Here is an 18,204-nt window from a genome sequence, read left to right on the forward strand (position 1 = left end):
TTTTACGTTAGCCCCCCTCCCATACAACGGACGAACGTTAAATGGCCCGCAGTAGTCTAGCCCAGCTTTTGAAAATACTCTAGAGGGAGCTACTCTTACTGCAGGTAGTGGAGCCATTTGTTGGTGGTACTCAGCGGGACGGCAACGGAAGCAAGTAATACACTTCCGAACAATCTTTCGGACCAACTCACGTCCGCGTACTGGCCAAAATCTCTGACGCATGGTTGCTAGCAGCAATGTAGGTCCCGCATGGGCTGTTCTCACGTGTATTGATCGCGCTATTAGGAATCCTAGCTGATGATTGGCTGGAAGAACCAGTGGGAACCTCGTATCGTATGGACCAACAAAATTTCTCAATCGACCATCCAGGCGCAAAAGTTCCGACTGATCAAGGAAAATGTTTAGGTTTTTTAAAGGAGATTTGCTATCAAACTCTACTGGTTTGGTGGGATCGAGTTTATGTCGTTTGATAAGCTGAATTTCCCTAGGAAAACAATTCACCTGTGCTATTCGTACGATCGATTTCAATGCTCCGTCTATTTCTGCAGGGGTGAAGTTTCCGAACACTCGTTGTTCCTTCGGACGTCGGCAGTTGAGGCCAAATCGTATACACATTGCCACTATCTTTAGCAACTTTCCTAGCTCTGAAAATTTCTCGAAAAGGCTTTCGTCGATTTTTGTAGCAGCTACTACGGCGATTATTCGTTTCTCTTGCTTGGTGTCTAGTTCAATCGAAGAATACAGTGGGAATTTCGGCCAAGTGTCAATATATTGCGTTAAGAAAGGTGGTCCGTGCCACCACAGTGTAGCACCAATAATTTGATGTGGGTTTGAACCACGGGATATACGATCTGCAGGATTAAGCTCAGATGGGACGTAATTCCAGGGTTGACTTCGACCAAGATGTTGGACCTCAGCCACACGATTAGAAACAGAAACTTTCCACTTATTTGGCGGTGACTGAATCCAATGTAAAACAACGGTGCTATCCGACCAAAATACCGCCGAACCTCGAAAATCGGTAGTGTTCCTCAGGTTATGAACTAACTGGCTACCAAGGACGGCAGCACACAGTTCCATTCTTGGTATTGATAAGCCACGCAAGGGAGCGACTCGTGACTTGGCAATAAGCAACTTGCTTTCCACCTTTCCTTTGATATCCGGCCCCACGACATAGACACAAGTACCATATCCCTTGGAAGACGCATCGCAGAAACAATGAAGTTGATAATCTTGGTGACAATTCGAGATTACGTGTCTTGGAATTGCAATGACACTCAGTTGAGCCAGTTCGTTTCGGTATACTCGCCACCATTGACTTTCTTCACCAGGTAACTGTTCATCCCAAGTGAACCGTTTTGACCACAATCCCTGCACAAATATACGAGCGCTGATGATTACCGGTCCCAGAAGACCAAGAGGGTCGAAGAGCCTTGACATTTCCGAAACAACAGATCGTTTGGTGATGATGGATAACTCTCCAAATTTGGGAACTTGGAAACTGAGCTGATCGGTTGATGGATTCCAAAGAAGCCCTAGAGCTTTCGTTATAGTGCCACGCCCTATTTCTGTTGGGCCGGAGGTACCGCAGAGTTCCTTGGGGATGTGACGCAACACATCCGAATTGTTAGTGCACCACTTGCGAAGAGTAAATCCCCCTTGGGCGAGCAACTCTTGTAGTTGATGGCATGTTTCAGCGACCTGGTCAAGGTTGTCGCCTCCAGCAAGACAATCGTCCACATAGAATCCCTTCAAATCACTGGCGCAGCTAACGGATACTGACCTCCATCATCCTCGGCGAGTTTGTTGAGTACACGAGCGGCTTGAAATGGTGAGCAGGCAAGTCCATACGTCACCGTCTTCAACTGATAATGCTTCAATTGGTGTGACGGGTCAGAACGCCAGACTAAAGAGAGAAGATTTCGATCGTCGGGATGCACCCACACTTGCCGAAACATTTTCTCGGCGTCGGCGCAGTATACATACTTCGGCATCCGGAAATTAACGACCACTACAAGCAAACTAGGTTGAACCGTTGGACCAGTAAAAAGAACTTCGTTTAGCGACAGCTGTCCATGAGATTTGTGGCTAGCGTCGAAGACTACCCTAGTTTTGGTAGTTGTACTCTCAGGCCGACGAACTGCGTGGTGCGGAAGAAAAAACTGCGGGCCCGCGACGCGTGAACACTCTTCCATATGCCCCAGCTTGATATATTCTTCCATGAACTGCGTATACTCCACACGTAGATCGTTGTCCTTGGCGAAACGTCTCTCCATCATTGAGAAACGATTTACAGCCGACCTGTAGGAATCGCCAAGGAGTGGGATTCGAGATTCTCTGAGCGGTAATCGTAACACGTAACGTCCACTGTTGTCACGGGATACTGTGCGAGTAAAATGATCTTCAACATATTGCTCCTCTTGTGTTAAAGCACGTCCAATGTCGAAATCATCGACTTCCCACATTTTTTCCAGCTGAGCATTGAGATCTTGATCTGTAGCCACATGACACACCACAGTTTCCAGCTCCTGTGAGTTGGCCTTTCCAGAGACCACATATCCTAATACCGTTTTTTGTAGAACAGGATACCCTTCACCAAGGGTTAATCTCTGAGATTCGAGAAGAGCGTAGAACATCTCCGCACCTATAATGAGGTCGACTCCATGGGAAATGTTGAATCTCGGATCCGCTAATGGAAGATTGCGAGGAATGGTCCAACGAGTAATATCGATGCTACGACTAGGGAGACTAATTGTCAATTTCGGAAGAACCAAGCAGTCTATCTTTTGCTCAAATCCTCCAAATCGTGACGAAAGAGACATATTTACCTTGTAGTGAACGTTTACCGTTGCTTGTCCGATACCGCTGACCGGAAGATTTATTCGGGTTCGCTTCAGGTCTAATTTTTGACACAGTGATTCGGATACAAAATTCGATTGGGAACCGCTGTCCAAAAGAGCTCGTGCATAGTGAAATACGTTGTTGACATCCCGAACTCTAACGATGGCTGTTGATAGAAACACAATGCTCTCGAATGTATTGTTCGCTTGCGTTAGCGAGGCAGCAGGTTGCTGGGGGCAGTATGGGGGTTCAGGATCGATACGATAATTCGAAACAACCGGCGACGGAGGAGGGGGGCTATCGACAACGACGAGAGGCGATGCTACGTTTTGCGAAACTGGCGCAGCAGCCTGGGGTAATGTACGCGTGAGCACCACCGGTGATGCCTTTGCGACCGAATACGAAATCTCCGTTTGAGATGTAGTGGTTGGTGTAGAACAAACAACTGTGCAGGATTGGGAAGTGTTTGATGATTGTTCTTCATTTTGAGTTGCGGCGACTGCTGAAGTCGACGCCGGCATTGGTAGATGTAGCATGCTGTGATGCTTTTTCCCACACATACGACACAGACTACTACGGCAATCCCTAGCCATGTGCCCACCTCTTAAACAGTTTATACACAAACGATGCCTTTTAACGAAATCGAGTCTATTGTTTGGGCTCAGCTTGCTAAACGCCTCACACTGAATCAAAGGGTGAGCTTGTTTGCAACTCGGACACTTCACTACATTTTCGGAGGCAACGTGAGAAGAGGTGGTTTTGGACTTTGCCGGTTTCGCTTGAGTATAAGCAGGTGAACTAACACACACTGTATTGCACTTTTGTAGAGTCCGCGATCTTTTTCGAATAAACTCCAGTAGTTCAGTATACTGTGGAGTTTCTTCTTCCTTACACTGGGTTTCCCACTCGAGCAGAGATTTCTCATCAAGTAGGCTGCTCAATCGTTCCACTAGACAAGAGTTCCAGTGGGCATTTTCCTCTTCGAGCTTATCGAGTATTCCAACATGGCGATTAAACTCGTCCGCCAATTCAGACAAGGTAGAAGCTGACCCTTTCCGAACAGCGGGAACACGGAAAAGAGCGGACATGTGCTGTTTCACTAAATAGCTTGTGTTCTCAAAGCGATCACAAATGATTTTCCACGCGAGGTGATAATTGTCCGCGGTGATAGCAATTGACGAAATGAGTCGAGACGCGTCACCCTTCAAACTGCTGCGTAGATAATGCAGTTTTTGAACTGCAGACAGGTGTTGATTCGTATGAATCACGGATTTAAACAAATCGCGAAACTCGATCCACTTAGAGATGTCGTAAAGTAATCGATTACTTCGATTAATCGATTCATCGTTGTGATAATCGATTAATTTTGAATCGATTATTACCCAACGATTAATCGATTCAATAATCGAGAGGAATCGTGAGTAATCGATTAGTTACTAATCGATTAATCAGGATTTTACGACATCATAAGGATGTCGAAAATTAATTGATTATTTCGTTTAATCGATTCATCGTTGTGATAATCGATTAATTTTGCATCGATTACTATACAATGATTAATCGATTCAATAATCGACAAGAATCGAGAGTAATCGATTAGTTACTAATCGATTAATCGGGATTTTACGACATCTCTAGATCCACTGGTCCGGTTGGCCATCAAATTCTGGCATCTTCAGCTCCGGAAGTTTAACGGACATCACTTGATGAACCGGCGGCGCGACTATTTGCGGTACTTGATTCACTGGTATAGGGTCATTTCGAGGTAGTTTACCGTTCAACGAAGCTTTCAACGCGAAATATAGATCATGGAATTCTTGCCGTGACTCCGCGAACTCTTCTTGTTCGTCTTCGATCACTTCGATCTCGTCTTGCACACTTTCGAACGTCTTCCACAGCTCATCGAGACGAGTGATTCTTAATGACACTTGATTTTGTTGAGTTTCAGGATCATATTGTTCATCGAACTGCTGGATTAGCCTGGCTGATCCAAGCACATTGTTTCTCCGTCGCAAAAGCGTTTTGTGGTGGAGAGTATTTTTGCGTAACGACGATCTCTTCATTTTGGAATGAAGTGCAATCTCACACCAAACACTTGGACTGTTCCCACCACTTCACTATATACACTGTACTACCTCGTCGTTTGAGGTTAGTACCTATCACCGTCGGATTGACGGTTACTCGACACAATGGCCACACTAAACAATTTCCGGAAAAATAGTCACCAGTGCCAACCAGAACGAACGATAACGAGGGTTTTCGCTGAATGTCAGCAACGACAAGCAGGGAATATGATTATTTCGATAAGGTGGCACTGTACGAGACGCTCAACGTGGTGGTTCACACAAGCACTCTTATGGGATTTCCTCCCGGGTTTCGGCACCAATTTGTAAGTTGACGTGGTCTGATTCGCGACGACAAGGTGGACAATCCTCCGAACACTCAACCGTCGAAGAAAGGGGCAGTAACTGGCAATTTCGGATTGCGATTCGATGCGGAGTACGCGCTAGGTTCGACTTTCGTGGACCAGTGATCTATTCCAACTAACTTTTATTCATTCGTATAGGTATCTGATTTCATTGTGATGGTGTGAATTGGGTCTTTAGAGAGAAAAGAGCTACTCAGTTTCTCGTTAGGGTTTACAAAACATGATAAATTCGCAAATACTTTAGGTACAAAATTCAAATTATTTGATATACGTAATAGTTCAAATTTAGAATAACTTAAGTAATTTTATCAATAATAATAAATTCATCTCCAAACAGGCCTTTTTACACGTTAAGTCAACTTTAATGGCTGTATTATTTGCAAGCATATATAGCTCCATGGTTACTTGGGCGTGTTCCGCGTCGAATGCAACTTGTTGGGAGCAAATCGGATAATGCTTAATACCAAAAAGTGCGTCTCCCATTTTTGTGCATACACACACAGACATTACCTCAATTCGTTAAGCTGATTCGATTGGTATTCAACACTATGGGTCTCTAAGCTTTCTATCAGAAGTTTGGTTTAAGACCGGTCCAATAGTCTTTCCATATACTTAGTATTATAATACGAGAAATTATAAAATATTTGAGAAAGGCAAAATGGGCTTTCTACTGTTCTGTACTCGATACTGTCGAAAGATCTTATAGTTTTGCAGTACCTTTGGCACATCTTTCTAATGCGTACCTTCTTAGCTGAACTGTCTTTTTCTTTAATTTCAAATAGATTGCGAAATAAAGATAGGAAGCTTGAACAGTTGAACAATATTGCAGTATTAAACGACATTTAAATGCGTAGGAATCTTCGAAATTATCTCAGAATATTGTAAAAGCAGTAAGCATTGCTGATACAAATTTAGAAAAAAGTATTCAACTATCCGAAAATAAGCTTCAAATTCAAGTGTTATTAGCAAATCTGCTATTTTGACATAAATAATTCAAGAATTAATTAACATAATACTTCTGGAATATAAATTTAATATAAATTTGGAGAAATTCCCGGTAACTTGACCAAATTCCCGGGTTTTCCCGGCTTTTTCCCGGTGATTTAAATTTCCCGTGTTTTTTTCCGGTTTTCCCGGATTCCCGGGTGAGTGGCCACCCTGCCACTGTAAGCCTACGTAATGCCTACATTAGAGTGATTCAAATTTTCACTTTTTCGCTCCCCTATGTTTAAACGATTGTTTTTTTCATTTTTAAAGGCCTCCTTAAGTTTTAGCTAATTTGGATGTAATTTGATTGTGCACGCGTCATCTGAAGATTGTACTGAAATTGCTATGGAAAACGCCACTTACGGGAAAGAATATTTCCTGAGGTGGCCCATAAACTATTTGAATCTAATTTATATTCGAACTTTGTAGAATGCTTTTTAAGCTGAAAGTCAATGGTTGTTGCGAAACGATCTGACTGCTGTAAGTAAAGTTATAAAAAAAACAAAAATGCCCTTTATTGATATTGATGTTATTCTTTTACATGTTAAATTGAATTTCACACGATTCAGTATTTCCGTAATAACTTTTCATGCCAGCATCAAATGGTTTCGCAACAAAGACGATCTGTTTCCTGGCTAAATTGTCTATATTGGGAGTGTATTCATGTATTTTGAAGCTTAATGGGCAACGCTGCGAAACGGTTTTCCACAAAAGTTACTGTTTTCATAGTAATTTTCATACAAACTTCAAACTGCATGTGCTCAGTCAAATTACAACCAAATTAGCTAAACATTTAGGAAAACTATTTTAATACTAAATGCCATCGTTTAAGCATAAGGAAACGAAAAATTCAAAATTTGAATCACTCTAGCCTACATGCAGATAGCGTGAAAATGTTGCTAGAGTCAGCGCATCCCAGGGATATTATTGTTAAGGTTCAACTCCCACCGCAGCGCAGCAAAGAATTTGTGAAAAAGTGATAAAACGAAAAAAGGTTTTCATCTAGCAGTCACGATTTTCGTTTATCTTCCACGGCTAGCTCCATAAAAAAAAGTGATGGATGAAAAATGCCCCTCACCATAACAACGTAAAAAAATTATTTTAAATTAAAAAAGACCAAATTTTTTTAAAAGTCCAGTTTTGTATTGCAATCAACAGCTTTCATACTGCTTAGATCTGTTGAAAAGACCATTGTGGAAAGTACAGATTACAGTACAGTTACAGTACAGTTACAGTACAGTTACAGATTCAATAAATCTTCATGAATTTGGTCGAAATATTACCTGGAGACTTTATTTAAGATGTTAATTGGAATGGAGGAGTGGCACTTTGAATCTGTAATTCTTTTCGAAATGGTGAACAGATATAATCAATATGAAATTTGTTGGTAATATTGAGCGATATTAAGCGATGAATATTTTCACGTTGTTTATGGTGAGGGCCATACTTTTGAAAATGGTGAATAGATCCAAAATGATCTGTTACTTATGTCCTTTTGTAAAATAAGGTAACATTTTCCTTATGGCATTTGGGTAACAATTCTGTAGAATGAAATTAGTAGTGATTCAGTTTCATTTCAAATTTTCGATCACTATTCTACTTTGAATCTGGAGCAAAATAGAACGAGCTCGTTTGTTTCCCCAACACATGTTTTCAAAATTTTCAATTAAATAAAATCATTATGTTGCTGCCAAGAAAGGCGCCGTAATTACAAAGTGGGTTGATCCGTAGATAAGACGACGCATTCATAAGCCAAAATATTTGAAACTTGTGATTCATTGATGGTTCAAATCTGCAGAAAATATAACTGAGCGTTTTGCCAGTTTTAAGTTTTTGACAGTTGACTGGTGTCTGAATCTAAAATAGCTGCTGGGCAAATAAAAGTTTCAGATATCATGTTCAATATTCATATTCAAAATGAGCATTGCTGGTTGTGCTCAAAGCCCGTTACATTTAAAAACCTCCTAGGATTGGTTAAAGAATATTTTGAAAATCCTTATAATTTTCCGATTTTTTTTGTTGTCGCATCCAAATTTTATTTTAGAGAAAAACAATTCTAGGGAAGGCAAACTTTTTTATATATTTGTATCGACCTTATCTGACTCTAAAAATATTAAACAAAATTATTTTCAAAGCGGATTTTTTTTATTCGTTTTGTGCATTATCTATATTACTATTTAATAAAAATTCCGCGGAAAAAAAATTAAATTTCGTTTCGTTTCGAAAAATTTCGAATCAAATGGACCCTGATTTCGTTTCGTTTCGAAGTTTCGGAAGAAAATTTGAATTTCGTTTCGTTTCGTTCCGATCCAACAGTAGCATTTCTAATTTCGTTTCGTTTCGTTTCGTCAGGAAAAATTGTGTTATCGCATACCCTTATCTAACACTAATGTGAGAGTTTCCAAGGTTAGCTGATATTTCTCTTTTTGTTAACATTTCTTTAATCCAATCTACAATGCATTTATCGAAGCCACGATTTGACATTGCCTTTTTTATGGAATTATGAGAAGTGTTGTCAAAAGCTCCCTCTATATCTAAGAAAGCAGCAAGGGAAATTTCTTTTGCTTCAAAAGATTTTTCTAATTTTGTAACAACTGCATGTAATGCGGTTACTGATGACTTACCTTCCTGATAAGCGAATTGATGTTTGCTTAACGGTAGTTGGGTTAAATATGATGACTTGATATGTTCATCTATTATTTTTTCCATTGTTTTCAGTAGAACGGAGGACAAGCTTATAGGCCTATAGGATTTTGGTGAGGTTTTATCCTTTTTATTTGCCTTGGGGATAAATGTCACCCGTACTTGTCGCCAAACTGATGGAATGTAGCTCAACGATAAACTTGCTTGAAACAGCTTTGTGAGGATAGGTATTAAAATTGCCTTACCTTTTTGCAGTAGTACAGGAAAAATTCCATCACTACCCGGTGATTTGAAAGGTTCAAAGGAATCTATTGCCCATTCAACCTTTCTTTCAGTAAAAATTTGTGTGGCCAGAATACGTGCATCGTTCCTGGATCTTTCTAGCTCAGTCATTTCGTTCACTGTTCCATGAATCTGATGGCTGATTTCAATGATTTCAGTTCCTATTGCATTCGCATTTAGGTCTTCATTTGAACTGATAATTATTATTTATTTATTCAGACTAAGGCCGAAGTGGCCTGTGCGGTATATAAGAGTCTCCTCCATTCGGCTCGGTCCATGGCTACACGTCGCCAACCACGCAGTCTACGGAGGGTCCGCAAGTCATCTTCCACCTGATCGATCCACCTTGCCCGCTGCGCACCTCGCCTTCTTGTGCCCGTCGGATCGTTGTCGAGAACCATTTTCACCGGGTTACTGTCCGACATTCTGGCTACGTGCCCGGCCCATCGCAGTCGTCCGATTTTCACGGTGTGAACGATGGATGGTTCTCCCAACAGCTGATGCAATTCGTGGTTCATTCGCCTCCTCCACGTACCGTCCGCCATCTGCACCCCACCATAGATGGTACGCAGCACTTTCCTTTCGAAAACTCCAAGTGCGCGTTGGTCCTCCACGAGCATCGTCCAGGTCTCGTGTCCGTAGAGGAGTACCGGTCTAATGAGCGTTTTGTAGATTGAACTGATAATAGACCCCGGAAAATGAGTGTTCATCATCAATTCTAAAGTTTCACTCACAGATGTAGTGAATAAGCCGTTATCTTTTTTTAAAGTACCGAGTCCATTAGAATGATCTTTGGCTAGGATTTTTTGCAACCTGGCAGCTGCTGGAGTATTTTCTATGTTTTCACATGTATGCCTCCAATGTATCCTTTTAGATCGCCTAATCTCTCGGTTGTAATCGGTGAGGGATTGTTTGTATTGTTCCCACTGTTGTGTTCGCTTAGCCCGGTTGAAAAGTTTTCGGGTTCTTTTGCGCAGTTTTTGTAGTCTGTTGTTCCACCATGGTATGTCTCTATTTGTAGAGCGTAACTTAAGGGTACAACTTTCATTAAAAGAGTTTTGGATTAGCCTAGAAAGCTGGTTTGAGCTTTTCTCAAGTTCATCCCAAGAGTTTAAGTTAGATACAAATATATTTTTTTCGGCATCTTACTTAGAATTATATAGCTCCCAATCAGTTTTTCTGGGATCTTTGATATATTGTGTGAGTTGTTTTCCAGCCTCATACTCAAAAATGATATTTTTATGATCTGACAAGGATTCTTCACTTGAAACATGCCAGTTATTTATATTGTCCGAAATGAATGGACTACACAGCGTTAAGTCAAGAACTTCCTGCCTTACTGCGTTCATGAATGTTGGAGCATCTCCTCTATTACATATATCTATTTCATGTTTAGAAATGTAATCCAAAAGGTACTCACCTCTGTTGTTGATGTCCGTGCTGGCCCATACGGTATGATGAGCATTGGCATCACAGCCAATTATGAACGACTTGTTTTGTTTCTTACAATAAGAAACGAAAGCTGCTACTTCTGGTGGAGGTACATCGCCCACGTCGCCGGGAAAGTATGCTGAAGCAACATATATTACCGTTGTTCGAGAGTACGCCTGCCTTATCCGTGTAAACCCATCTTACGCACTAATATACTCCAGCCGATGAAGAGGGCAACCTTCTACACAGCGACTGTGGTATATATAAAGATAAGGATAAGGACACAGAAAAACGACAACAAAAACAACAATCTAAAATCTAAAACATTGAACACGCGGTTGAATTATAAAATATTATTTACTTAAAATCAGCTAAAATTATGTAAGTACATATTATGAAACCTTCCTTAATTGAAATGATTAAATTATACTATGTGAACTAACTTTAATAATTGAAATTATACAGACGAGAACAAAGTAAACAGACAGTTGCGGACAGTAGACAGACAGACTAAAATTAGGACTATTAACGTGAGTAGTAAATTATGTACCCTAGTGCTAAAATAACGAAAAATAAAATCCGCAGCTTAAAGCATTCTCCCATAAAAACGGGTTTGCTACAGAGGCGTCCGAAAATCCTTCTGTCGTAACCGTCGCAACAAACTTTAAGGTTAATATCTCGAAGTGAGTGCTACTAGCAGTCGGAATGTCGGACTCGAATAGAGTGCCAGACAAGCGTCGCGGTGTCATCCGACAGCTGACGGACGAAGAAAGCTACGTCGCCGGCAGTTGCCCCTCCTGCGACCGCCCAGATGTAGCTGATAGATGGATGGTCCAATGTGATTTATGCCAACGGTGGTTTCACTTCTCATGCGCGAGAGTCGACGAGAGTGTTAGAGACCGTAGTTTTGCGTGTGGCACTTGTGCACTGCAACATGGTTTAGAATCAACCCGATCAACCACGTCCAGCACCAATTCAGCGAGAAGACGGCTCGAGCTTTTAAGATTAGAAGAAGAAAAGGAAGTACAGGAGAAATTGCTGGCGGAATAAGTTGAAGAGGAGGCCGTGCTACAGAAGAAGTTAGCGGAAGAGGAAAAGGAGCGTCGGAAGAGGATCATGCAGGAGAAGTTGGACATTGCCAAGCGGTATATTACCAAGAAGTACGAAGTGCTACAGGATCCGGGACAAATCAAGTCCCCATCGGTGCCACGGCGAATGCCGAAATTAACCCCAAATCAACCGCTGGTAGATCATGTGTGGGTACTATTCCGAAGAAGTGGGTTGATAAACAAGCTTTGGCCATGGCCACTGGATCCGGGACAAGCCAAGTCCCTATCGGTGCCACGCCGAATGCCGAAATTAACCCCAAAGCAACCGCTGGCAGTTCGGGTGGTGGTACACTTCCGACCGTTTCGACACAGGCTGATGTCCCTATACGTCTATAGCAGCTGCTGGTTCGTACGACTTCAACAACATTGCGTCGTGGGGAATACTCGTACCTCGTTCTGTTCAAGGCCCAGTGAATTCAGCTTCGATTCTTCATTCATCGCAACCAACAACGTCCAGTACTCCAGTGGAAAAAAGGCAGATTTCTCACACCACCAATCATGAAGCAGCTAACAGTTATCCCTCAGTGAGAACGAAGCCAGTTGGCCCACCTGTGTTCGACATGGACATATCTCCACCTCACGTCGGTGAAATGTCTAGAGCGGATCTAGAACGAGAGCTGCTGGAACTGCAGCAACAGTTAGCCAACCTCAAGCGAAGTTCATCCGATCAATGCCCAGCCCACGGCAACACTAACAACGTTTCATTTCCGGTAACTAGCCTAAGTGATACGATAGGAACAGGTACGTCAAACTTGCATGTTCCGTTTCGAGTGGCCCAAGAAGTAGGTAGACACACACAGTTTCCGCGCAGTCACTCAATAGGGCCTCAGGCAAATGTCAGTTTTGCTACACAATGTACCACACAAGACACTATTTCGAACGCTAGTTTTCTTCCTCGCTGGAACTAGATAGTTTCTCAAGCAATTTGGCATCGGACCGGTCAGTGGTTCCCAATAAGAAACTTGTCCCAACAGTACCGATCAAACCTGTCAAATTTCCTCAATCGACCTGTTTTTTCGGTTGAGGCACATCCTTATCCGTGCGTCACGAGTGAAAGAAATGTTTCGAATCCGATTAACCCGCAAATCGCCTTTCCTGTTGATGTTTGCTCCCGTCCGTTCGTCGCGAGTGTACCGAGTGTTCCAAATCTAATTGTTACGCCGGTAGTGTCACAAAGAGTGATTCCTGATCCCTCGGCCGATTATTGCGGACTGAATTCGCAGCAAATCGCCGCAAGGCACGTGGTACCCAAAGAGCTTCCGGAGTTCACCGGTGATCCCATAGACTGGCCTTTGTTTGTGAGCAGCTACAACAATTCGACGCGTATGTGTGGATATACCGACGACGAAAACCTCATGCGGCTGCAACGCTGCCTGAAGGGGAATGCGAAGGAGGCCGTTCGAGGGCATCTTTACCACCCATCAAACGTACCGCAGATCATGGCCACCTTGGAAACATTTTATGGGCGCCAGGAGCTAATAGTGAAGTGCTTGACGAACAAAGTGTATTCTACTCCGGCACCGAAAGCAGACAGATTGGAAAGCCTCATCAGCTTCGGACTCGTCGTGCAGAACCTTGGCAGCCAGCTACAGTCGATGGGTATGGAAACCCATTTGTCCAACCCCTCTCTTCTCCATGAACTCGTAGACAAGTTGCCAGCTAACATCAAGCTGGACTGGGTTATGTATCAGCGACAAGTTCCAGTGGTATATTTGCGTGCTTTCGGCACTTACATGACAACAATCGTGTCTGCAGCAAGCAATGTCACACTTTACGTAGAACCAATTAGGAAGCCAGATAAGCCTAAGGGGAAGGAAAAGGGAAGCCCACAGGAAAACTGAACGCAACGCTAAAAAGGAGGAAGTTAACGTAAGTGTAGGTCACCAAACCGTGTCTGCTGTGTAAGAGGGATGGACATAAAGTGAAAGACTGTAACGTTTTTAGGCAGTTGATGTTGTAAATCGTTGGAAAATCGCTCAACAGTTGAGTCTTTGTCGTCGCTGCCTGATCCCGCACGGAAAGTGGCCATGCAAGGCCACGATTTGTGGTGTTGGAGGCTGCGAAGGACGTCATCATAAGCTGTTACATCCTGGAGATCCCCAATCGTCAGCTGCAGGCGCAGTAAACCCAACGAGAAGCCATCCTACACCATCAGCCACCGTAAATATCCATCGACAGCTTCCGTGTCCGGTACTTTTCCGGATACTCCCTGTGACACTCTACGGAAAAGATTCGTCAGTCAACACATTAGCATTTCTTGGCGATGGATCTTCGCACACGTTGATCGAAAAGGACTTAGCCGACGAGCTGGACATTTCCGATGAAGTGGAACCCTTGTGCCTACAATGGACCGGAAACATCCGACGAACAGAAAAAGATTCTCATAACGTTCAGCTTGAAGTATCGGCGATTGGTAAATATCGGAAGCACTCGTTGGACTATGTGGATCTACCTCCGCAGTCGTTGCATTACGACGAAATGACGCACAGATTCGACAACCTCAAGGGTCTTCCTGTTGACAGTTATTCTAGCGCAGCACATCGCATCTTGTTCGACGCCGACAATGATACAATGTTGTTGACTCTGAAGAAGCGAGAAGGCAAGTATTGCGAACCGGTTGCAGCAAAAACGAGGTTAGGTTGGAGCATCTACGGCAAAGCAGAAGGTCTTACTGGCTTACCGGAACATCGTCTCCTCCATATTTGTACCCGGTCATCCGATCAACAACTGCACGATGCTGTGAAGAATTTCTTTTCAACTGAAAGCATGGGCGTAGCTTTGGTTCCGCAAGTTGAAGCCGAAGAAGATCGCAGGGCACGCGCAATTCTGGAAAAAACAACCGTTCGTCTGGCGACTGGGAGATTTCAAACTGGTCTGTTGTGGAGGTATGACTGTGTTGAATTTCCTAAAAACCGATTCATGGCGGAGAGACGATTGAAGTGTTTGTAACGTAGCTTGTCAAAGAAACCGGAGTTGTATGCGAACGTTCGTCAGCAGATGCTTGACTATCAAGCGAAAGGTTACGCGCACAAGCTAACCGATGAAGAATCTGTCAGCAGTGATGAAAGGAAATTGTGGTATTTGCCGTTAGGAATCGTGCAGAATCCCAATAAACCCGGAAAAGTTCGGGTCGTATGGGACGCTGCTGCAAAACTGGTGGTGTTTCCTTGAATTCGATGCTCTTGGCGGGCCCGGACCTTCTCACATCGCTATCATCGGTGTTGTTTCGTTTTCGTCAACGAGAAGTTGCTATTACAGGCGACATTAAGGAAATGTTCCACCAGATCGTTATTCGGCCAGAAGACCGGCAAGCTCAGCGCTTCGTGTGGCGGAACCATCCAGAAGAACCAGTGCAGGAATACGTTATGGACGTAGCAACGTTTGGGTCAACATGTTCACCATGCTCTGCCCAATACGTAAAGAATAAAAACGCTGAGGAATGGAAACACATATATCCCGAAGCATCAGCAGCCATAATGGAGAACACCTACGTAGATGATTACGCGAACAGTTCGGATACGATTGAAGAAGCAGCTCGTGTAGCACTCGAAGTGAAGGAGATTCATGCAAGCGCGGGATTCGAAATTCGGAACTGGCTCTCGAATTCCGTACAAGTTCTTCAACGGGTCGGGGAGCAAAGTTTGGATACTGCGAAAAGCTTCTCTGTGGGAAAGTCCGCCGATGCGGAACGAGTCCTGGGTATAACGTGGCTTCCAGAAAGCGACAACCTCACATTTGCCGTCAAGTTTCGACCTGACATTCAACAGCTGCTGGGAGGAGAGATAATCCCAACAAAGCGTCAGGTCCTTAGAGTCGTGATGAGTATTTTTGACCCCCTTGGACTTGTGGCGGCATTTGTTATTCATGGCAAGTGCTTGATTCAGGACATTTGGAGAGCAGGAGTGGACTGGGATGAACAGATTCCTGCGGAGTTGGTAAATCGATAGCGGCGCTGGGCGAAGTACTCTGTAATCTCAACCACGTGAGGATTCCGCGGTGTTACTTCCCTGGATATGAACCCCAAAGTCTTCACAGCTTGGAACTTCATGTTTTCGTCGACGCGAGCGAGGCAGCGTACGCCTGCGTTGCTTATTTCCGGATTGTCGACCGTGGCGTAGTCCGCTGTGCACTTGTTTCTGCCAAAACAAAAGTCGCCCCTTTGAAACCAATGTCGGTGCCCCGACTAGAGTTACAAGCTGCGGTTATCGGAGTACGGTTGATGAAGTCGGTACAGGAAAGTCACACTTTGCCGATCACCCGACGCGTGATCTGGGGTGATTCTAGGACAGTGCAGTCCTGGATTCATTCAGACCAACGGAAATACCGACAGTTTGTGGCGTTTAGAGTCAGCGAAATTCTCAATGAAACAAGTCCACATGAATGGCGATGGGTTCCGACGCGGCTCAACGTTGCGGATGAGGGTACGAAATGGGGCAAAGGACCATGCTTCCAAACTGACAATCGGTGGTTTGTAGGGCCTGAGTTTCTTTACAAGGACGAATCTGAATGGCCATTTCAAGAGTCTTCACCACCGAATACTCCGGAAGAAATGCGAACGACTCAAGCTCACCATCGAGTTGCTGCAGAATCTCTAATTCAATATAGCCGATTCTCCAAATATCAACAGCTGTTGCGAACTATGGGTTATGTTTTACGCTTTATCGATCGTTGCCGGAGAAGAGCTGATTCCGAACGTTGTGATGACAGAATACTATCGAGAGAAGAACTTTTCAATGCAGAAAATGCAATGTGGCGGTTGGTTCAAGCCGAAGAGTACTCAAATGAGCTGTCAACAGTGCGAAAAAATCAACAGTTGCTACCAGAGCAAGCGAATCGGCTGGAGAAGAGCAGCCCACTGCGCAAGCTGTCCGTGTTCCTGGATGAAAAAGGGGTCCTGCGTATTGAAGGGCGAATTGGTGCTGCTAAATTTGTTCCATACGGACCCAAGTTTCCCGTAATTCTTCCGAAAAAACACCGCTTTACCGACTTAGTCATTGAATTCTTCCATCAACGTTACGCACACGGGTATGGGGAAACAGTAACGAATGAGCTTCGACAGATTTATTATATTCCCAGTTTAAGGACTCTTGTACGAAAAATAGCCAGGAAATGTGCTTGGTGCGCAGTGTATCGTGCTGTTCCCAAAATCCCACGGATGGCACCGCTTCCAGCTGCTAGAGTAACCCCGTACGTTCGACCGTTCAGCTTCATCGGTATTGATTACTGCGGACCCTTTTTAATTCGTGTTGGAAGGAGCAATGTTAAACGATGGATTGTCGTAATAACTTGTTTGACTGTGCGAGCCGTGCATCTAGAGGTGGCCTACAGTTTGTCCAGCGAGTCTTGCAAGATGGCTATCCGGAGATTCATAGCTAGAAGAGGAGCCCCGCAGGAAATATACAGCGATCAGGGCACCAACTTCGTCGGTGCGAGCCGGGAATTACGTGCCGAAGTTTCGGCAGTAAATCGTGAATTAGCTGGAACCTTCACCAATCATGATACCCAGTGGCGTTTTAATCCTCCAGCGGCACCACACATGGGTGGAGCATGGGAACGCTTGGTACGAACGGTGAAGTCTACGTTGGAAACAATATCCGTCAGCAGGACACCTAATGAAGAAACCTTTCAGACACTTCTGACCGAAGTTGAAGGAATCATTAACTCCAGGCCCTTAACCTTTGTACCGTTAGAAACGGAAGATGACGAAGCGCTCACACCCAACCATTTCCTTATGTTGAGCTCTAGCGGTGTAGTTCAGCCAACGCAGTTGCCGTTGGATGACAGCGGACGTAAACTCAGGACCAACTGGGACCAAATACGGAGTCAACTGGATGAATTTTGGACAAAGTGGATCAAAGGTTATCTGCCGATGATCTGCCGTCGTACGAAATGGTTCGACGATGTCAAACCGGTCAGCGTTGGAGACTTGGTTGTCGTTGTCGATGAAGGTGTGCGGAACAGCTGGACTCGTGGGAAGATTATCAAGGCGTTTCCTGGCAAAGACGGTCGGGTACGTAAAGTAGAGGTACAGACTTCAAATGGAGTGTTCCAGCGACCGGTTGCCAAAGTGGCAGTTCTTGATGTGGCTACTAGTGGTATGGCTGAGGATGACTAGCAGCAATACGGGTCGGGGAATGTTCGAGAGTACGCCTGCCTTATCCGTGTAAACCCATCTTACGCACTAATATACTCCAGCCGATGAAGAGGGCAACCTTCTACACAGCGACTGTGGTATATATAAAGATAAGGATAAGGACACAGAAAAACGACAACAGAAACAACAATCTGAAATCTAATACTTTGAACACGCGGTTGAATTATAAAATATTATTTACTTAAAATCAGCTAAAATTATGTAAGTAGATATTATGAAACCTTCTTTAATTGAAATGATTAAATTATACTATGTGAACTAACTTTAATAATTGAAATTATACAGACGAGAACAAAGTAAACAGACAGTTGCGGACAGTAGACAGACAG

At 43.7% G+C, this 18,204-nt stretch overlaps 2 protein-coding genes across 2 annotated transcripts; one reads left to right on the forward strand and one right to left on the reverse strand.

The window, feature by feature from the left end:
* Positions 1-1,751: 1,751 nt before the first annotated feature.
* Positions 1,752-3,929, reverse strand: LOC134204459 (uncharacterized). The gene has a single exon (XM_062679285.1). The coding sequence runs from the start codon at positions 3,927-3,929 to the stop codon at positions 1,752-1,754; it is 2,178 nt and encodes a 725-aa protein (XP_062535269.1).
* An 11,960-nt stretch (positions 3,930-15,889) lies between these two features.
* On the forward strand, positions 15,890-17,836 carry LOC134204460 (uncharacterized). The gene has a single exon (XM_062679286.1). The coding sequence runs from the start codon at positions 15,890-15,892 to the stop codon at positions 17,834-17,836; it is 1,947 nt and encodes a 648-aa protein (XP_062535270.1).
* Positions 17,837-18,204: the final 368 nt, after the last annotated feature.

This window comes from Armigeres subalbatus, unplaced genomic scaffold, assembly GCF_024139115.2.
Source record: "Armigeres subalbatus isolate Guangzhou_Male unplaced genomic scaffold, GZ_Asu_2 Contig597, whole genome shotgun sequence".
Taxonomy (NCBI): domain Eukaryota; kingdom Metazoa; phylum Arthropoda; class Insecta; order Diptera; family Culicidae; genus Armigeres; species Armigeres subalbatus.